At 40.1% G+C, this 22,983-nt stretch overlaps 1 protein-coding gene across 4 annotated transcripts in view; it reads right to left on the bottom strand.

The window, feature by feature from the left end:
* NOL4 (nucleolar protein 4) overlaps nt 1–22,983 on the bottom strand; it is a 201,491-nt gene that overhangs the window by 161,386 nt on the left and 17,122 nt on the right. For all 4 annotated transcript variants that reach the window (XM_027792460.2, XM_027792462.2, XM_027792461.2 and 1 more), the window contains exon 2: nt 3,199–3,348. In XM_027792460.2, the coding sequence (XP_027648261.1) occupies nt 3,199–3,348 (150 nt within the window). The remainder of the gene's footprint in view (nt 1–3,198; nt 3,349–22,983) is intronic.

Genomic DNA, 22,983 nt, shown 5'->3' with positions numbered 1-22,983 from the left:
CCCCATCATTTCTCTGCTAAAATGTTTTGGTTACCCAGTGAGAGAGCAGAAGCAATGTGATCGTCACATGCCATGAATTATGAATAACAAATAGCAGTTGTACCATACAGTTTGTGAATCCTCCTTCCTGTAAAAATTCTTCACTCAAACTATTTGGTGAATATTTATGCATGATAAGTACATTCACAGATCTCAAGGTTGATTCACTTTTGACACGTGAATAAAGAAACAAGACTAAATTAATCTTGTTCCCTATTCACTTAATAAAATTAAACCCCGCCAAAGTACTTCAGTTTGATTTATAAAGCTTTTAGGGTATAATGCTTTGTGAGACAGTCACCCAAGATACTGCCTCTTTCCTCCTGCAATGCCAGACAAGATAGATATTGCACAGCTTGCTGGAACAGACTGACAATACAGCTCATAATTTTAGTGCAGTCATTTTCATAGACAGGTCCAGTAAAGGACCATGTAATTCCCCAGTTAGTCTGGTAGAGTTTGAGGCCTGTTTACTTAATCTAATTCTCGTGTCAGGGTGGAGAACAAGAGTTGGCATTAGTTTGTTCTGGAGTCTTTTTTCCTTTTTTGATTCTATGGAAGTCTGTAAAAATTATATGTGTGTGAATCCTGGCCTTGGGAAATATGACTCAAAGCCTTTATTCACAGAATCACAGATTGGTCAGGGTTGGAAGGCACCTCTGGAGATCATCTAGTCTAACCCCCTGCTAAGGCAGGTTCTCCTAGAGCAGGTTGCACAGAGTCACATCTATGTGAGTTTTGAATGTCTCTGGAGATGGAGACTCCACAACCTCTCTGGCAGCCTGTTCCAGTGCTCTGTAACCCTCACAGTACAGAAGTTCTTCCTCATATTCAGAAGGAACTTCTTGTGTTTCAGTTTGTGCCCACTGCCCCCTGTCCTGTCGCTGGGCACCACTGAAAAGAGCCTGGCCCCATCCTCTTGACACTCACCTTTAAAATATTTATATGCATTGCTAAGTTTCCCTCTCAGTTTTCTCCAGGCTGAAGAGGCCCAGCTCCCTCAGCCTTTCCTCACAAGGGAGATGCTCCAGCCCCCTCATCATCTTTGTAGCCCTCTGCTGGGCCCTCTCTAGTAGTTCCCCTTCTCTCCTGAACTGGGGAGCCCAGAACTGGACACAGCACTCCAGACATGGCCTCACCAGGGCAGAGCAGAGGGGGAGGACAGCCTCCCTCCACCTGCTGGCCACCCTTCTTCTGATGCACCCCAGGATCCCATTGGCCCTCTTGGCCACCAGGGCACACTGCTGGCTCATGGCCAGCTTGCTGTCCACCAGGACTCCCAGGTCCTTCCCCACAGAGATGCCTTCCAGCAGGTCAACCCCTAAACCAATATGCAATGAAATGATTGCACAAATATTGCAGACTCTGGTAACAAACTTACATTTGGGCATCCTTATCCTCTGCTCATAATGATGCAATAATCTCAGGTCGCAATTGCAATAAAAGTTGACATGAAATGAAACTACTGTGTAGGCTATTGAATCTGCACAAGTAGTTCTCACAGAAGATACCCTAGTTGTCTTTCATGCTGTTTGCAATAAACAAATTTCTTACCTGACCTGGAACCATGGGATTCTTACAGTAGTAAATGTTATACTTGGCATGTGTTTGTGTAGGATGTAGGATGATGACCTGAAGTATTGTATTTATAGTTGGCAGCACTATTTATACTTGTATATTATTCCACAAAGTTTGTGACCTATACCTTTGATCAGCTTACTGAAGTAAAACAAAATAGATAAAGGTCAATGAAAATACTACTTTGCTAATGCTTTCTAAAAGAGAAGACCAAGTATCAAAATGGCCAAGGTGACAGATGAAAATAAATTTAGACAGTTTGTGTTTGTTTACCCTGAAATAACACTCCAAGCCTTACAAAAGCACACCCAGATAACGGATGTATTCATATATCTGTCTTAAGGTCAATACCACTGGGAACAAATTATAAGAAATTTTGCGAAGAGCTTATCCCACAGCAAACCATCTGAAATAGCCTATAAATAAAATATCTGTGAAGAGATTCATAGATAAATAGTAAAGTTTGTTATATACCTGAAAAAAAGCAGTAATGGAAAAATAGCTGTTTCTTACAGCTAAAATCAAAGATGTGGGTATCAGAAATGTGGAGTTCCGCCACATTCTGGTGACCTCTGAACAAAAACGGCCAATGTGACTGCAGGTTGTTTTTAATGTGAAGAATACTGTGTTCAGGGTGACAGGTCACCTCAGGGCCCTGTGCACAGCCTGCCACCAGCCTCATCTTGCTAGGACCATGGGGAGAGGATGGGCCCTGGCTGGGAGCCCCTGCCCTGCTGCCCTGGGGGAGCCCCTGGTACTTCAGCAGCTGGAAAATCAAGCACTGAGCATGCCTGGGACTATCATAGATTTGCGCATGGAAGTCTGGCCATCCAAAACCAGGCAAGCACATACATTTTAAACACGTTGGGAAAGTGCAATAAATGTTTCATTAGTTCTCCATAAGAAAAGTTATATTTGTGCCACTAACCACAAAAGCAATTTATAGCTATTTTAAGGCAGTGGCTGAACTGGTTAGGTCAAACTACAACATGCAATTAAAAATCTTAGAAATAATCATTTCTCTCTACTCAGCCAGTTTATGCAGATGTGAGAGGTGCCCTCTCAATACTTCTCTCATTGTACCTATTAGCTTTCCGGCCTTTTGAATTTAGGATATTAACAAGTTTTCATACCATTAAACCATAACTATACTTAGCCTGCAACAATAAACTACAAGGCAACTTCATCCATATGATGAAGTACAGCAACTCATTTACCAAAGTTGTGGCAATAGCTTCTAAGTCTTCTTTAAGACTTCATCCATTTAATAACAATTAATTTATACAGAGTTTTCACAGAAATTGTCAAACCATTACAGAAAGAATAAATTCCCTGCTTGCATCAATCAGAAATCTCTATTGAAGTCAATGGATCTGGGTTTTATTACACAGAAAATGTGATTTCTAAACTGTATGTTTCCATGCATTATTGAAAGATCTCCGAAATAAATTTGAGGGTGAGGGTTGCAGTACTAATCCAGTTGGAAAAAACACAAATCACATGCCATGTGGTTAAGCCCAAATCACTCATGCTTTTAGAGACTGATGTTCACCTTTAGTTTGTTGGGGGTTTTTTACTTACTGCTTTATACGTTCTCTTTTGTCCAGCATGTTTTCTGATTTGTTCTCCATTAGGCCCAGTTTCAACATGCATGGAATAGATAATGTCAAAGAAATCTTCTACGACGGCTACCCGCCGTAAAGACAGCTTCTCATCTACACCTACTCCATCCTGAAAAGGAAAAAAACATAAAAAGAAAGAGTAAGAAGGATGAGATAAATAGATGAATTATGATAGCCATGGGATGCATTGTCCTTTTTTAGCAGGGTGTTAAAAGACACTTCCACTGAGATCTGAAGGTCACCCACCCTGTGAATGTCTGAAACAGTACTGTAGGAAAACTGTATGATCAGAAGGATCACACGGACCCTTGCAAGCAGTCCATTTTGACAAGTCAGGGCATTTGGTCTCTTGATAGAACATGATCTTTCACTCCAATATTTAAAAACCAAAACAAAATGTGTCTGTGCTTCTTTCTCCAAATGCACAAACAAGATTCAAAGGCTGAAGCAGTCCCAAACACGTGGCACAGAAATGCATTATGCGGCTGTTAATAAGAATGCAACAGCTCTCTTATCCTCTTATTTCCTTCCCACCCCCCACCCCCCCAACACCCCACCCCCAGTAAATCTGTACCTAGCACTTCATAAAGGTATATAATAAAAGGTTTTAATTCACTGGTGACAGAGCTGACTGTAATTATGAATACAAAGGAAGTTGTTACAATTTACCCCTGCAAAACTGGTTTGAAAATATACTACACAAAGACATATCACAGCATGAGGAAAAGGGGCATTTTTTTAATTTGTGATTTTTCCACACACGTTTCCAGTTAGTGACAGAAAAGTGAGGACACCTACCATTTCATTTTCAAAAGTAATAGTGCCACAGTAGCTAAAGATTTATGAACAGAACCAGTCCCAAACATCTCTGAAACTAATCAGTGCAGTTCAGTTCCTGCCTTTTAAACAGGACCATCCATATGAGCATTTTTTTGGTTTATAGCTGTCTATGGATTCAGTTGTAACGAAGGGACAGTATCTGGGACCCTTGTTTTTCCAGAGCAGACTGTGTTTTGTAATACAATATAAGTATATGAAGAATAAAATAAGAATGGCCAATTCACTTGTACTCCAACACAGTATTTGAATTTGCACCTCTAGAAGCAGCAGTGTCACCTAACCTTCAATGGTATTTGAAACAATAAGGGCACTCCAAACTCAACACACTTGATAACACCATTACTGCTACTCTAATTCGTGCCACAACAAAACTGATTTACTTTGACCTTTTTTGTGACAAAATACATGCAATTATTGCTGCGGTGACCAAACAAAGATGAAAGATGAGAAATGAAAAGGAAATAATTATGTGATTCCTAGTTGCCATCCCCCTGCTCATAACTTTTTGCTAACCCATTCCAGAAGGTTTGCTGGATGTGGACAAACATGGTTTATTTTTCTCACTGCCTCTATTTGCATTCCAGCCCACTTACTTATATTTTTCATATTGTTCACAGAAAGGACCCAAATAATTGCAATGGCTCCAAAGAACACTTCAAGGTGACACAGAGGCACTCTGACACATTCCCAGTAGAGATGGAGAAAACATCAGTGCCTTTATAGAGTAACTTTCTAAACATGCATGACTCCGAATGGTATCGAGTTAGGCGGTGTTGATATGCTACCAGCCAGACAAGTTTTGTCCTATCCTGCTCCAGTATGCCCAAACTTCTTCAGAGAGGTCCCTGCCCAAAGCTACATGGTCCCCTCCATCCTCACAGCAGGTTGGGCTCCTTATCCCCAGGAGACAGCTGGACCAGAGCAGAACTCCCACATGTGTGATGAGAGGACTGCCATAGTCCTGATGGAAGCGACTGTGTTGAGGATTCAGGGTGGAGAAAGATGAGGAATCTGCAGTGCAGTCACCACCACAGGTTCAAGCCTTAGAAAGATCAGCTGGGAACAGTTGCTCTGAGATGGTGGTGAGGCTCCCATCCCATTAACAGTCTCTAAAATTTCACTAACCAGCAGTTCAACAATTCTGTGGCATCATGACAGGTTCGGGTATCAACACCATTAAGAATTTACTTGGTATTATCCACCACTATTGCCCACTATTTAAAAAAAGAATGCTTTAGAGATGGGGCCAACATAAAATCCTGATCTTTGCAGCTTTAATCTTTAGAAGAATTCACATGTGAACTCTGTAGGGGGGCCCATCTTCAATCATTATTTTCTCACCACCCAAACAGCACGGTGGGATCCCTAATGATTTCAAACACTCTTATTATGATGACAGCGTTATCTCACATCACTCTCCAAACACTCAGAAGTTTATAGTGTTGATTAACTGATAAAGATTTAATCTGTTTATTACTGATGAGTTTTGTTTTAGGAAATTTCCTACGGGGGAGCTCTCTTTTTTAATTAAAGAGAAACGCATTACAACAATATTAATTTAAAACCTGAGATGCCACCTCAGCAGAGCTGACACATATAAATATTGGGAATATATTCAAAGAAGGAACTCAAAAACAAAACTAATTTTTCTGCTTTTGGAGGCCATAGTGTGCAGTCCTCTTTTTTTGATGGTACCTCCCTCCTGGACACTGACACCCAAAGGTAGGTAGGTAAGCATGATGTGGGTGTGCTCTTCAAGCTGCATTTCTCCATCCAGCTGAATAAAACAGTAAGCATTGCAACTATTGCTAAAAATGCATGGAAATAAAATCTGCACAAACTCTCTGTCATGCCTTCTAACTGAAGTGCCAGAAAATTAATACAAACTTTCCAAATCTTGTCAGTCAAAAAGGGTACAAAAAAAGGGTTTACATGGAGCAGAAACTGTTTCAGGGGAAGACAGTACCATTATTTAACATCTATACTCATAACTTCATCATAACTTTATCTGGTGGGGCCTGCACCTGACTAGGTCAGGCTTCATTCTGGTGCTGTATAAGGCTGTAAGGTAGAGCCTGTTTCGGAAAGCCTGTAGTGCTGCAGAAGGTGCTGAGCTGCTGCGAGTGAGCTGCTCAGTCCATCTGGCAACATGCAGTGCCGAGCAGGGACTGTACAAGCCTTAGCTGCAGAAGCAATACACCAGATGAGCAACTTGAATAAGGTAGCTTACTTACTGGGACTTTCGATATCCCAAGATTGATATCCCAACAAGTAAAAAGCTGGGCAAATGATACAACCTCAAACCTCCGCTTAAACCATAAAGTCTTTGAAGTGGACACAGTTGTATCAGGCTTTTCTGCCATACACCATTACACTACACTTTTATCCTGAAATTGCTATTTGATAAAGGCATTAACAAAGGAACTCTACTTTATAAGCTGGCTTTGGGTAAAAATTTTCACAGTGCCTGAGGGGACATTTTTTTAGCCACAACTAGGCTAAAAAGAGGTGAGTGAAGGAATACATGATAATGCTATTCAGATGTCTGAAAGGCTATGAAATGTCCACAAGGGACAGAACAAGTAATAGGCTTAAACCACAGCACAGGAGATTTACGTTAGACATTAGGAAAAACTTACTGTTGATGTGGATAGTCAAGTATAGTAATAGTTTGCCTGGGGAGGCTGTGAGATATGTACGTCACAGGAGGATTTTGAGACCAGGTTAGACAAATATCTGTCACGGATAGTTTGAGTAAATCCTGTCTTGGATAGACTAGATATTAATTGAGTTCCTTCTTGATAACTCTAGGACTGAGAAGCTTAAATGCCACTTTCAAAGTGACTTGGGAACTAACAAAGCTGGAATAGCAATGAGGATATTTATAAATCACTGAGGTATTTTTAGGACTTTTATTCGTCATGGCAAGAGTCCAAGCCTCACTTTCAAAAATTACTTAGGAATGGAAGCCTCACTGAATGTTTCACTTCAAAGACTGGACTTCAACTCTCAAATCTTTTAGGCAAAGCTACATCCCACACATTTCAGTCATCACTGAGGTATGCCCCTATCCTAAACCAGTTCTCAGATTCCTCTCTGGCCAGCAGCATGACAGCCACTGCCAAAATATAATTCATCTTTACAGCTGCTGGAATGGTTTCAATCTCTACCAGGGAAAAGTTACTTAATTTTACTCTTTGTATTGCAGGATGTCCTGTTTACTCTTGGTTTTATGTTTATTCAGAGATCTTACTATGTTCTTAGGATACAAATAAAAAGATGGTTTTCATTTTCAGCCCTACAGATTCCATTTGCACTCTGAGATGGAAGTTATTTGTTTATTTGTTTATAGATAGCTACACAAAGAATAAACGTCTGGACAGAAGTGACTTTTACAGAGTTGTGCACCTCTTGGAAAGTGCTAGGGATCCCTTTGAACAAGGATGCTTGAGGAGAGAGTCAGTCTCTTTTATTGAGGTGGAGTCTATAGAGCTAGTGGGAGTAAAGAAGGGAAAAAAGTTTGCCAGTGAAGCGAACAGATAAAACTTAGTGAAGACAGCAAAAATATCTATTATAAAAAAAGGCTGTCATCTTTATATTACTTTGCAGAGGAGAGAAAAATTTAATACAAGCCTTTAAAATTAAAGCCACTGAAACAAAAGTGCTTGCAATTCCTTGCTTGAGAATACCTGTACCATCTCATGTTGAAATTTCTTGAGAGAAATAGGCCTCATAAAACACCCTCTTGCTTTGAGAATGAATGTAACTATCAGCATCTTTACAGTGTTTGAAAAATATTCCTATAAACACATGATAGACTGAAAATAAAAGTAAAGGCTTTGTTGGTGGTTTTATAGAAAATGTTCAGGTCTATAAAAACCTCTGTTGTAAAAGCCAGAAGCATCTACAAAACATTAACAGTAGATGGAAATCACAATCAACCTAAGTATTTCATTACCTAACGTAAATCACATACAAATGTAAGGCCTCTATGAATGCAGAACTATGATGTGTAACATTTTTCTCATATAACCAGTATTTATTTGTGTCACCACACCTCTGCTGACTAGTATTGCCTCTTGCAGTCTTGAAGATGCACTTCCACTGGATGGGAAGCAAAGTCTTTTGCTGGCTGAAACACTGTGCTCTGAATGAACAAAACATTTTGCATAAAATTAGCTTATATGTAATGAGCTCCTGACATGATTGTATGTAGGTGGTTTACTCCCTTTGGATTCAACACAGGAAAATTTTGTACTGTAACTGTTAAGAGGAACCAATGGTAGTTTATGTGCAACATGAGTCTTATATACCTGTCTGCAGAAATAAGTCAAAATTAATGATCAAACTGAAAATCCCATTATACATTATTTCCTTTATCTGCTTGCTCAGTAACTGTAAAAATACTAATATTTAAAAAGAGAGATGACCATTTAGGAATATCTCTTACTCCACAGAAATTAACAAATCCAGTTTAATGAGCACACAGATTTGAATTCCCAGGTTATTAGTACATCCATTTGAATATCTAATTTATTCCTGTCGACACAGTATAAATTCACAACACATCAAAAATTATTAGTATTTAATAGATATTATTAGACTGCCTAAAAATAAATTGATCATTTCTATCCAGTTCCTAATGGAAAGTGTCCACAACAGTGAAAGAGGTATTTATTATTTGAAATTTATAGTTTCTGTTACTCATTATATGATATGTTTGAACAGTAAATCTCATCTTTTACCAGCAGATGGAGACAGGAAAAATCAGAGTTATATTAAGGCAGATACACACACATCAGAACCATTTCCAGCTGCCAAGTCCTCTCTCTGGAACCTTTAGAGCAACAAAGCCTAAAAGGACTAAACCAATAAGCTAGGATATGGCAGCAATGAGTCAAACTAATTGTAGAAATAGATAATGAAAATAAATAGAATAAAGTGAAGTAAAATGGCAAATTAATATGCCATTTGAGATGAGAGACTTAGACTAAACAACAGACAAAAAGGTTTGGGATGTTATGAAATCTGTAGGTGAGAAAAAGTCCTCTAATTGTCTTGACAGGGGAGTCCTAGACACCCAATAAATAGCAAGACATACCAAATCAATACTGAGCAGAAGTCCCTTTCTCCGTTATCTCTTAGACCAGTCCAGATGACAGGAAATCATAAAAACCAAATCTCTGTCCATAAACAATAAGGGGTGCATGCTGAGTGACATGTAAGTCTAAAAGATCCCACCCAGAAAGACTACCCTACTGAATCCTTTCAGGTGAGGCCATCACCTGGTGTGAATCACTAGCTCTATTTAATTAAGCTCTAGCAATTAGAGATAACGGGTTGTGAAATGCGTGTGCAGGGATCTGCTTGTTAGACTACCATGGGATAAAGTCCTGGAGAGAAGAGACCTAAGAGCTGGTTAATATTCAAGGATCACCTCCTCCAAGCTCAGGAGTGATGTGTCCCAACAAAGACAAAGTCGGGCAGAAACACCAGGAGGCCTTCATGGATGAACAGGGAGCTCCTGGACAAACTCAAACACAAAAAGGAAGCCTGCAGAGGGTGGAAGCAAGGACAGGCAGCCTGGGAGGAATACAGAGAAATCGTCTGAACAGTCAGGCTGGGAAAGCTGAAGCCCTGATAGAATTAACTCTGGCTGGGGATGTCAAGGGCAATAAGAACAGCTTCTATAGGTACATTGATAGTAAAAGGAAGACTGGGGAAAATGTGGGCCCTCTCCAGAAGGAAACAGGACATCTGGTTACCTGGGACATACAGAAAGCTGAGGTACGCAATGACATTTTTGCCTTGGTCTTCACTGGCAGGTGCTCCAGCCACTCTGCCAAAGTCACAGAAGGCAAAGGCAGGGACTGGGAGAATGAAGAACCACCTGCTGTAGGACACAATCAGGTTCGAGAACACTTGAGAAACCTGAAGGTGCACAGGTCCATGGGACCTGATGAGATGCATCCATGGGTGCTGAGGGAACTGGCAGATGAAGTGGCTAAGCCACTGTCCATCATATCTGAGAAGTTGTGGCAGTCCAGTGAAGTTCCCACTGACTGAAAGAGGGGAAATATAACTCCCATTTTTAAAAAGAGAAAAAAGTAAGGCCTAGGGAACTACAGGCCCATCGGTTTCACCTGTGTGCCCAGCAAGACCATGAAACAGATCCTCCTGGAAACTATGCTAAGGCACATGGGAAATAGTGAGGCGACAGCCAACACGGCTTCACTAAGGGCAAATTGTGCCTGATAAACTGGGTGGCCTTCTACAACGGGGTTACATAATTTGTGGACAAGGGAAGAGCAACTGATGTCATCTACCTGGACTTGTGCAAAGCATTTGACACTGACCTGCATGACAGTCTCTAAATCCTTGTCTCTAAACTGGAGAGCCATGGATTTGACAGATAGACCACTCAGTGGATAAGAAATTGGCTGGATGGTCACACACGAAGAGTTGTGATCAACAGCTCAATGTCCAGGTGAAGACCGGCATTCCTCAGGGGTCCGTATTGGGACCGCTTAACATCTTTATCAGCAACATGGACACTGGCATTGAGTGCACGCTCAGGACGTTTGCAAACGACACCAAGCTGTGTAGTGCGATTGACACGCTGGAGGGAAGGAATGCCATCCAGAGGGACCTTGACAGGCTTGAGAGGTGGGCCCATGCAAACCTCGTGAAGTTCAACAGGGCCAAGTGCAAGGTCCTGCATGTGGGTTAGGGCAATTCCAAGTACAAATACAAGCTGAGTGGAGAATGGATTGAGAGCAGCCCTGAGAAGAAGGACTTGGGGGCAGTGGTGGATAAAAAGCTCAACATGACCAGGCAATGTGTACCTGCAGCCCAGAAAGCCAACCATGTCCTGGCCTGCATCAAAAGAAGTGTGACCAGCAGGTCAAGGGAGGTGATTCTCACACTCTACTCTGCTGTTGTAAGACCCCACCCTGTACTGCATTCAGCTCAGGGGCCCCCAACATAAGAAGGACATGGACCTGTTGGAACAAGTCCAGAGGAGGGCCATGAAGATGATCAGAGGGTTGGAGCACATCTCCTGTGAAGACAGGCTGAAAGAGTTGGGGTTGATCAACCTGGAGAAGAGAAGACTCTGGGGACACCTTATTGCAGCCTTCCACTACTTAAAGGGGGCCTAAAAGAAAGCTCAAGAGGGACTTTTTACAAGGGCATGTAGTGATACGACAAGGGGGAATGGCTTTAAACTGAAAGAGGGTAAATTTACATTATGTATTAGGAAGAAATTCTTTACGTGACAGTGTTGAAGCACCAGAACAGGTTGCCCAGAGAAGCTGTGGATGCCCCATCCCTGGAAATGTTCAGGGCCGGGCTGGATGGGGCTTTGAGCAACTCAGTCTAGTGGATAGTGTCCCTGCCCATGGCAGGGAGGTTGGAATGAGATGATCTTTAAGGTCCCTTCCAACACATTCTATGATTCTATGAAATCCAACTTGCCAAACTGCAATGGGAAGGTCTGCCACCTTGCTTTCCTTGAAGTGTACTAAAATGGGCCTGGAGATTATTTCATGATAGACAAGCTACCTTCAAAGTTATCCTCAGATGCCCCTTTGGCATGAACAGGATAATAACCTGGCCAGTGGTCCCTGAGATAAATATTTTAAGTTCTTTCCATATTGGAGAAGGGCAGAAGCTTTTCTTTTTCATCTTTCTTCAAAAGTGTGGCTGGATAGGCAGATCTATCATCATCAGTGTTGGTGCAAGAGAAGAGCTTTGAAATGAGAACAGAACATGTCTACTGACTCTTGCATTTTGTACTGAAAATAAACATGGACATGGCAAATGAGAGGCAATTTCAAAAAGCCACTTGAAGATCAACAGCACTCAGGGTCCTGAAGGAATGGCAGGGAAGACCCCAGTGAAAAATAAACAACAGCCAGAGCCCTGGCTGCAGTTTACTCTTCACAGTTTAAGAGTCAGCTCTTAACTGAGGTCTTAATACTCTTCCCCCAGCACACTAACACCTGATATTTTTTTTTCCCTAGGTGTTTAAACATTTGCACAACCATTCTGAACAAAAACGGGTCACAAGACAGGCCACATTTTACTATTTGTGAAGTCTGTTGCTGCAGGCTAACCAAACACCATGAGCTCTATCTCTGTGAGCAAGTGGGGCACCACAGGAAGAGCAGATCTGTAGAGCAAAGCAGTCAGTATCAAGGAGCTGATTCCAGACCATACATATTTCAGGCTAGCTCAAACCTGGTCCCCTGCACTGGACAGCCACTTCTGGTTGCAAACTAGTAGGTGCATGCCTGGAACAAATGCCAGTTTTCTTTCACTGAAAGGAACCCAGTTCATGCACTGAAAAAACACTGCAATGTGACATGAAGCACAGTGAGCATGGTCAGGAGCTTTGTTTCAAAGGCACGTTCATTCTCCAAACTAAAATGCCAGTGCAGATGCAGCCTTAGCTTCCTTAATAAGGCAAAAAGATAGGATTTTTCACACATGTATACTGTGGTGAACATTACCCAAACCGATGAGGAAGACACTTAAGTACCTGGCTCAGGGACACATAGCCCTGGTGTGACTGGGAAGAGCAGAAAGAAGCTGAACACCTATTCTGATGTGGACGCCATATTTGCTGCATTGCACCCTCTACCTGCCTCCCTCTCTGGCAAACTGCTGCCTACTTAGCCTGTTAAAACAACAGATGATGCTTCCATCATTAGTTGAAGTCTGATTACAGCTGGCCTTTCTTATTATTATTTTTTGACAGAGAAAGCAAATTAATGCTATATTCTGTCTACAAAAGTATATTGAGCTGGTATATTTAATACAGGAACAGTTAATTCAGGCACTAAATGCATCATATTCAGTGAAAAGAATGGGACAATTTCAATCAAACCAAAGCCAGGACTGGACAGAGAGAGCAGAAGAGCACATACAACACCTGTGAGGCAATGGCAATTTTCACTTCAAAGGTCATCTTTTTGTCAATCTCTAACAACAATAAAAATATTAATTCAGCAAACTGCATTTTCAATTGAACTTAACCATAATTTATCAATGAATTCTTCATTTTTAAAAATAATCTGAAAAATAATTTCTGATCTTAGACAATTTCAAAATAGTTTGTTTAGAAGTCTACATTTTAAGAGAGAAGCAATAACTATTTCTTCTTTTATATAAACAGATTGCATTATTTCCTGTTCCATGAAGGATGCTGTCTCTTTTCTAGTGGGTCAGCTTTCTATTAGAAATAATTACTTTTGACTTTGAGTATTTTCTTGAAAATACTACAGTTCTGGAAATATCCATCACACTTCACTTGCCCACTTCAAACTCACTGTTTGGTAAGCATCTGAAAGTTAATAAACCTAGTTAGGACATTAAAGATACCTGAAAAGAGGAGAAGTGTGACTAAATTTAACTGAAGGTTTTGTTTAGACTCGAGCAGTATAACTAAATTTAACTGAAGTTTTTGTTTAGACTCACATTCATAATCAAAGTTTTAATGTGTTTATTCCTTCTCAATGACTCATTAAAAAATTCATCTAGGTATGAACAACTTCTACCATAATTTTCTATAATTGTGTAAATTCTAAGAAATTGCTGGGTTTAAGTTTAAAAAACTGCCAAGACTTCAGTTCTACCATGAAACTGGATGAAAGTGTGTGAAAATTCACCGCATTAAAGTAACATATTATTCTTCTACTACAGCAAAACTGAACATGGAGGTAAATATTAGGATAACTATAAGATTTCTACCAACTAAGAGACACCAAAAAAAGTTCAAAGAAGTAATTCTGAGTCTGGTGGTAATTCTTCTGTGTACCAATTTCTTCAGTTGTTCACAAAACTGTAAATACACCGACAGGCTAAGCCAAAAAATAGAAGGATAACAACAAAGTGAAGCACAAGTGACCACTAAATGTACACATACTGAAATGACATTCCCTTCAAACACTTTTTCACATCTTTCTACTCTTCATGTATTTTATCTGATAATTATATCTGCCAGGCTGTAAACAGTTATTCTAACACTCTTCCAGAGAAGACTGCAATGCCAAGCTAAATGCTTAGCATGGGAACTGCCTTTTCAGTCTCACAGGTAATCTGGAAGGGTCAGCTATTCCTGGCGAGTATTTTGAAGGGAAGGGACTTCAGCTCCCCGTTCTGACGGCTCAGCACACTGTACCATAATTTCCATGAAACCTTGTTTCTAAAAGTTACTAGCAATGACAATACATACAAAACTTAGTTTTACTTTCATCTCAAAACAGGCAGTTCTTTGTATCTATACAGTACTTTGGTAAGCATAAAAAGATTTGCTGTTCCCAAATAAGGTTACCAGGATAAAAAAACTAATTCTCTTCAAATATTTTTGACTGTAGGGGATTTTAAAATGCATGGGTGTGAATCCTAGAGTGGACCTGTTTAGAGTGTTTTGGGTTTTTTTCTAAATTATAATATCTGGTATTGTCATCAGTTCAGCAAAAAGAAATGGGCAAGCTACCATCTAAATGTTAACTCTTAACACTGCTGTCATGTTCCAAAAATGAGCAATTACACTATTATATTCTAAAGTGTGCTATACTTTACAGGTATTCAAGCACTAAGGGAATGCAACATAGATCTATAATGCCACCTTTTTTCAGACTGATGAAATGCAACTACTGTACGCCAAAACTAACCTAAGTGCTAAAGTGAAGCTTAAATAATAAGAATGCGCTACCCCAAAGTGCTGGGGTAAATATAAATGTATATTTTTAAATTATATTTCAAATACTCATAAATCTCTGATGCAAGGGTGTTCACAGAGGGAACTTACTCAGTAAATAATGTGATATGCAAGTCCCAAGAGTTATATACAGTGGTCAGGTGCCAAGAGGATACCACACCATAGATCAACACAGCTCAGTGACAAAACTTCTAAAAAAATAATAAATTGCTCCACAATCCCAGTTAGTCAGTAAAATACCTCCAAAAGTCAGGGGAAAAGGATGGATCAAAAGACTGCTAGTGCGATATGGTGGGTTTGTGTCTAGATCTCTGGGTCCAACTCCAGCAAGTGCTTTTGTCCCTTAAAGTTGCTTCCACCTTCCACCTGCTGCCTACTGCAAGGAACAGTCCTGGGGTGGCAGGGAGATGAAGTCTGTGACCTAATCTCTCCCACAGATATTTCTGCAACAGCTGTTCACTTGCTTATACAAAATGAGTTCATGGTCTCAGCACAGTTCCCAGAAGACAGCTGGCTCCATCACCAAAATCACTTCTATAACAGACCATTAGGTGCCATTAATTGGTAACCTCATTAGCAACATCAGTAAAGACACTGGGGATCCGATTTTAGGCAGCTTGCAGTAGGGACAGATGAGAAAACATTAGTGGTTTTGCATCACCCATACAAAACCTTTGTGCTGATATAACCCAGGCACTGGTTCAGCAACCTCGCTTGCAAGGCAAAGCGCAGAATAACAACTGTCCCCAGCTCCAGTGCCAAAGGGGACAGGCATCTCCAGAGCACCCCGTGCTCCACACCCGGCCTAGTTCTCTGCCCACATTACCAATATACTTCCCACACTGGAAGAAAGCAGTTTGTTGTAGAGAGCAAAGAGGTACTTCCAAGACCAAATATTCCTGGAGTATAAGCTAACAGCCTCTAATGGAGGTCGCTCCAGATTTCTGCAAGGCCAAGCGGGCAGGGATGATGAAGGGGCTCACTGTAATTGCACAGGCAACGTTACCTGACCAGGGATACGGGCACTGGGGACTCAACAGTTAGATTAGTACAAAACTGAATGTATGGGTCTGTGCTTGGCACACTGACTTCTGCCTACAGGCAGTTTTAGCAGTAGTGGTGTTACAGCCCTGATGACCTATGCACATAAGCAAAGTAAGACCTGTAGGGAATACTGGGGTCTGTTCTCAGACCAAGCAACACAGTACTTCGAAAAATCAGGCAAAACATTGGATACACAATCTCTCGACCAGGTCTGAAACAGAAGGAGCAAATGTCACGTCAGATATCAGCAATAAGTTTTCATTGTAGCCAGCAAATGCCATGAACCAAATATCTAACCATGTTCTTCAGGCAAATTCATTATGAGGGGTGCAAAAGTTATCCTTCAAAAAATACACTAAAAAATCCCAAAGTTTTGAGCCTATCTCAGACCTGAGGGAGGGCTTGTGCACTCAAACTAGAATTTGTGCAAACTAAATTAGTAGGTAAATAAAGAATATTGCTCTTTTTTTTAATTAGTTTTGTTCATATTTGTGTGTACGCACAGATCAGGTTTTACAAAATTAAATTACCTCAGAAGACATATGTGGGGCTCTTTAACAACTTATTTGTTGGCTTTTTCTTTAATTAAATTACATTTCCCTAATTCTACTGATTTCTCCACTCCTGCAACAGCACTCTTCTTTCCTGGGTAACCTAGGCAAGAACAAGTGCCAGATGCAAAAAACTGTATTTCTGTGAGGAAGTACCGTTGCAAATAGCCAGATTATTTAGACCAATTTTTTTCTCCTTTTCTTCATCCTCCCTTCCCCAACCATAAACAAAGTCCACAGCATGAAGAGGCCAATCCTTGCCAGAAGAACCAAGTTTTGAAAAACACTGCTCAACCATATGTTCAGTCCTGACCAGCGTGATAGTTAGGAGGCTGACATCTGCAGATGGAGAGTTCATATCACCGCTCAGCACAAACATGCTGCTACTGTACACTGAAGTCAATATTAGCCAGACTTTGCTTAGGAAAAATTTTCAACACTGATCTACAGTTTCACCTTGCCAATTAATTTTTGCTACAGGGATAAAAATAAAACATATATCTAAAAAGAACCTAAACTAAAAATGGTGGTGGTGATTGAAAAAAGGAGCCTTTATGAATCCTTTGGGAAATCTCCTTTAGAAGGAAAATTCTTCTGTATCAGATATTACATTGAAGCTGTTAGTGTGATAGAAAACACTTGCTAATGTTACACATGATGAACCTTCATGAAAACCCACCAAACTCTATTTGGCCTGTAGGGTTATGCACTAAGATAATACAACTATCTAAAACAGTCTCCTGAAATTCTTTGAAGGCCCAGTAGACTCAGGTTTTCTCTAAATAAATTCTATCAGCCTTTCCTTCAATAAGCACTATCAGAACGTAAGTCTTTCTTGCCTTACTTAATGCCCTTCTGAAAGCAGGGAGAATACTCAAATGCTTGTGGGAGTGCTATTGGTTCTTCTCACAGAAGCAGTAAGAAAAAATACATCTTCCCCACTACTTTTTACTTTTTCTCCCCCCTTGCTCCTCTTTCAGTCTATCTGCAGCTCTTCATGCAGTCCACTTTTTTCAGGGCTTAAAGAGATGTATGGTTAGCAATTTCCACAGGGACTGTGGGCATGTTCTCTCAGGCATGCTCAGGCACCACTGCTCATCCGAGGGCGGGGAATCAAAATCTGTGCCTGCTCTGCCACTGGCAATGAAATTCAGTGGGTTCATGCTTGTTGTGTCCTTCGTTCAGAACTTTACTGCATAGTAGTCCCCTTCTTCAAGAGCCTATACGTAAAAGATATGCCTCTCTATGAATTTTAAATGTTTTGCAGTCTTATCTAACACGCACATGTATCACTGATTATAAACAGGAGAGTGAATGGAACTATTTTCCTTTATTATGTTGCTTTGAAACTGAAATGGACATTGATGTCTGGACTGCATCAGTAACCTAGAAAGGGGTTAGATCTCAGTTACACTAACTTTACTCAGAACATTTCCTGCATCAAATCTGAAGCATGCCCAAAACAGCAAACAGTCCAAAACACTGGTAAATACACATTACAACTGACTTTGCAAATGCTGTTTTATTGGGTGAATTCAGCTTCTTAATTTTTATAAATATCAGCTTCTTAATTTTTTTAATGAAGGTAAGAGGTACTCTCCAGTTCTGATCACTGATTATGATGTCCACCATTCCTTTTCTTTTTTTAACATAATTAAACAGTCAAATAATGAAGGAAAACATATGATTTCCTCAACAGTACTGCAAAAATAGGTGTTTTGAGTAAGTAGGTAACCAGATTTACCCAACATCTGATGCATGATACAAGACAGGAAATTGGAGCATTTGCAAGAGACTCCCTATTAATCAGATGTCTGCAAGTCTCTGCCTTAATCTAAGCATGCCCATGTGTTTACTACCATATAGTATTACTTTGCATGCTAATATCAGTATATGTAAAGCACAGCTGATGAAAGAAAAGGAAAGATTCAGATGAAACAGTCTGTTCTGTATAATTAAAGTTCATGATTATTCTTTCATATCTACAACAGTTAACATGCAAACTATACGAATCTTTCTAATTATTAGTACAATTCTAGGCTCAAAATACGAACCAAGCACTATATTAACATTTTTTCTTTTATGTATCCTTACTTGCACTTTCTTTATATAAAAAGAATAAAGTTTTAAATTTCTCAGCTGTTTACCAAAGCAGGAAAAAAAAAAATTTGAAACATAGCATTAGAATTCAATTATGTATTACATACAGTATAGTTACTGTAATTTTCATCAGGTTCACCAGAATTTGGCGCTCTGTCTCCCAATATCTTAAACTACTGCATTCAAACTGCAGCAAAACCACAATTCACCAATATTAAGTGACCTGCCCATTTTCTCACGCCTTTGCGTATACTGGCTATATTAAGATAATGAGAACAACACTCAGATGTCTTCAGTAATAATAATGACAATAATGTTTGTCTTCCTCTCTTTACATATACATGCTGCATATAGTTTGACTGACGGATACAGCCATCCAACCCAGAGCTGGTTGTAATTTACAGTTTAGCTTGCAATGTGCTATGGGATCTCTTGAGATGAATAGTACTATACAAAATCAGGGACATTACAGGTGAACAACAAATCAAATGGTCACTTAGCACACATCCTGACAGAAAAGGGACTGCTTTCTGTTGTTCATGATGTAATTTCTTCTGTCTCATCTTAAATGACTCTTCTGATGAAAGGTACCTTTCATCACTGCCTCTAAGAGGCAAATTTACAGACTAGTAGAGGTAAATGCAGAATCTTTGGCTGAGGCCATGCCAACCGCCTGCTACAAAAGGTTTGCAGACTGCTGTACTGCTGTTCCTTAGTCATGTTCACTTGGAAGACAGACACAATACTAGCACTCTTTAGGATTCATTTGGGGAATAAAGTTTCTCTGCTGAGAAAGAGTTAGCAAGGCCCTCTCAGCAGCAGTGAGAAATAGGTGATCACCTCCCTAAGGCTTTGCCAGATCACTGCCACGCTTTGAGCGTAGCTCCCAGCTCCTGCTCTGCTCCTGTCAAAAACAGCTTTCTTTGCAAAGGGTCCAGCACATTCCTTCATCACGAATAGTAACATAATTAAAAATCCCATTGAAGACTCACATTGACTTTAACAAAATATGGATCAACCTCCCAAATTCTCCTACTGTCTCTAAAATCATGCTCTGCCTGCAAAGGACTAGGGAACACCATCATCAGTTTTAGTTCCTCAGCAAAGCTGATGCAGAGATGACAGTTTTAGATATACATTAGAGGTGGCTAAGGGTATAAAGCCTCAAATCTATCTTACAAAGGACAGCCAACATCTATTTTCATCTTGCTGACAACATGAACAACATTTTTATTCTGCTCAACAAAACATTAACAAGGACTGAATCTGCAATTCCTTCTGCATCAATTCAACATTAAACTGCATCTTCTGAGATGCTGATGTGCCTACAGGAAGCTGCAACTTGCTTTGCTCAAACCTTCACCTTTTCCTTACATCAGGCTTGATTGTTCCTGGACTACACTTCCCAAGACACACTGCAGAAGGAGCTCATGTATATCATGAAACATTTAGTGAAATCAAGGATGCCAGTGTAGTAAGAATTCTTGTATCACATCTCTCCCTTTGTAAATACATTGTACCCACTCATTTGCTGGCACTTTATAGCAACCACTAACTGCAAATAACCTAAAAGACTTCAAAGCACTTGAAGTCAACAGATGAAGTCAGCTATGCAGACGAGTAACTACTTTATCTACATCATTTAGGCCTTGTCTGCTCTAAGAGAAATAACGCTATTACTTTATTGACAAGTCACACCTGCTACCCAAACCACAATAAAGTCCAGTTCTCCTCACTAGGAAAACTCTAAATTCAAAATCCTATGTCTACAACTGCCAAATCTGCATGGATCACCAAGATGTTAAAAAGACCACACAGACAAACCCTGTTCTGTTCCGTGCAAATAGCCTATTACAGTACTGTATTTTGAGTGCTACAGCCCTTAAAAGGAAATGACACAGCAATTACCCATCAAATTGAACCATTTCTAGCATAACTTTTCACTGGGGGTATTCTGCACGTATCCTGCAATTGGTGTTCTGGGGAGACACCAGGCACAGCTGCATGTCTGGTAAATACATGTGTTTGTTTTTTTACTTATGGGTGTGTGTGAAATTAAATTCAATTTGATTCAGTAATACTTCACCGGCATGGCAAGCTGGCTAAACTTTGCTGAAGAAAAACGAACAGACCCTTGAGGTAGTTGTTACCAGCTGGTACAATGCATTTAGGATGGGGTTTCATTCTGTATCTAGGGTTTTATTCCATCTATCTATTCATCACTACAGCCCACTTCCCATCTTGCTCAGTCATTTTTAACAGTAACTTGCCATCTGAGGGTACTTCACTACAAAATGCCATCATTGCACTCTCCTCCAGGGGTCAGGAATACTTTTTCTTCAGGCTTATTGACAAACACATTTTATGATTTCTGATGACACCCAAAAAAATCTTTCTGAAACTCCCTCAGATTTTGGATGTTGAAGCAAAAAAGGTGGTGGCTCCATTTCATTTTTTCCTATTAGATTTTCTGCTCAGATGCTCCTTGTTTTTTGGTTTTGTGTCCTTCTTTCTGCTTATAGCTTACAGACATTCCTTCTCCATTCAGGGTATCTGTTCCAGCTTTGCATATTCACTGAAATAAATCTATTACAATGACAGCATCCAGTCTAGCACCCTACTGTTCGCATTCGTCCTGCCCAGACCTTAGCTATACTGGGTATCATGAGTTACAGAGACAGAATCACAGCATCACAGAAATATGGAAAGGTTTGGGTTGGCCTAAGGGACCTTTAAAGATCACCTCATTTTAAATCCCCTGCCATGGGCAGGGACACCTTCCACTAGATCAGGTTGCTCAAAGCCCCATCCAGCCTGGTCTTGAACACTTCTAATGATGGGGCATCCACAGCTTCTCTGGGCAACCTGTTCCTGTGTCTCACCACCCTCACAGTAAAAAAATGTTTCTTTAAGTCCAATCTGAAAACTAGCCTCTAAGTTTGAAACCACTGCCCCTTGTCCTATCTCTACAGATGCCTTGGTAAAAAGTCTCTCTCCTTCTTCCGTATAAGCACCCTTATATACTGAAAGGCTGCAATAAGGTCTCCCCAGAGCCTTCTCTTCCCCTGGCTGAACAATCCCAACTCTCTCAGCTTTTCCTCATAGGAGTAGTAGTTCCAGCCCTCTAAGTGGATCCTCTGGACCTGCTCTAACAGGTCCGTGTCTTTCCTATGCTGAGGACTCCAGAGCTGGCCACAGTACTCCAGGTGGGGTCTCATGACAGCAGAGTAGAGGGGAAGAATCACCTCGACCTGCTGGTCACACTTCTTTTTATGGTGGTGATGTTTATAATGGTTTATAAGGAACCATTATGATCAACTCATCTGATGCTATGTATAACTCAAGCTATATAAATTTTCTGCATTAATTCTTGCAAGTTATTGATGCTGTAGGTATTGCAGCAATTTATTTTGCTTTTTTTGTCCCGCAGAAGTCAAGCTATTAGAATTATGGGCCCAAGAATTAATGACATTGATGTTGCTTTCACATTTGATCCTCCTGTGCTCCTGTGTTGCAGCAGAAAGAATGTCTCCGGGTTGTGGCAGGATGGCACCTGGGAAATACTATTTCAGCAAGCCATTTAGTAGAATGCTCTCCTTCTCCAGAGCTTGCTTTATGATGCAGAATACTCATGCAATTTTTTTCACATTAAGTTTTTACAATCTGATTTGTAAATTCTGGGGACTGAAGTTTCTAGACTCCCCTATTATGAAGCTGAGCTTTATATAATTTAAGATATATTCAGTGTTCCTATGTTTGTAATTAAACTATTTGGAGTTTTATTCTGAATTTTTTTCAAAGAGCTTATTAGGCATTATGTTGAGGATCCTGCTGAAATTATATCCTTCATTCTCTCATCTTTCGTATTTGTGGCCTTTGTTTCAGTAATAATTATTTAACGGATACTTGAATTGGTGAAACACAGTATGGAAAATCATTAAATCAGTCTGAAAACTCTTATGATTTAGGAAAAAAAGCACACTTATTTTGTTCCCTGGTTTCTAAGTCTACAGGGTCCACTTGGGACATTTGCAGATTTTAAAGTGAAAGTTCTCAAACCACAGCCTGCAAGACCATTCATGGTTTATGAATCAATAGTATCAGTCTCTACAACCACACTAACCACTAGCATTTTATACACTCATCAGTCAAAAGGCTGATAATGAAATACCTACAGTCCTTGGGAGATTCTGAGAACTGACAGGGAGTTGTTGCTACGACTGACAATCTCTTCTATACAGCTGTGGGGATTACTAAGTGATTTTTGCCTCATTTTTTAACACAAAAGTAGAATTTTCATGAGCATTTGACTGGAGATGATTTTTTTTAAAATAAAAAATTACAAACACCATGGGATTCAAAATGAATTTGTAACAGTTGGTAACTCTCAATTTTTAAGCTATTTTAACATCTATAGAGAAAGATTCCTGCTCTTTTTTACATTAACATCTTTAGGGTACAGATACGGTTTTGTGGTTAGTTT

Source organism: Falco peregrinus, chromosome 3 (assembly GCF_023634155.1).
Source record: "Falco peregrinus isolate bFalPer1 chromosome 3, bFalPer1.pri, whole genome shotgun sequence".
Taxonomy (NCBI): domain Eukaryota; kingdom Metazoa; phylum Chordata; class Aves; order Falconiformes; family Falconidae; genus Falco; species Falco peregrinus.
Note: the sequence above shows the minus strand (reverse complement) of the source record. Positions and strands in the feature narration are given on the sequence as shown.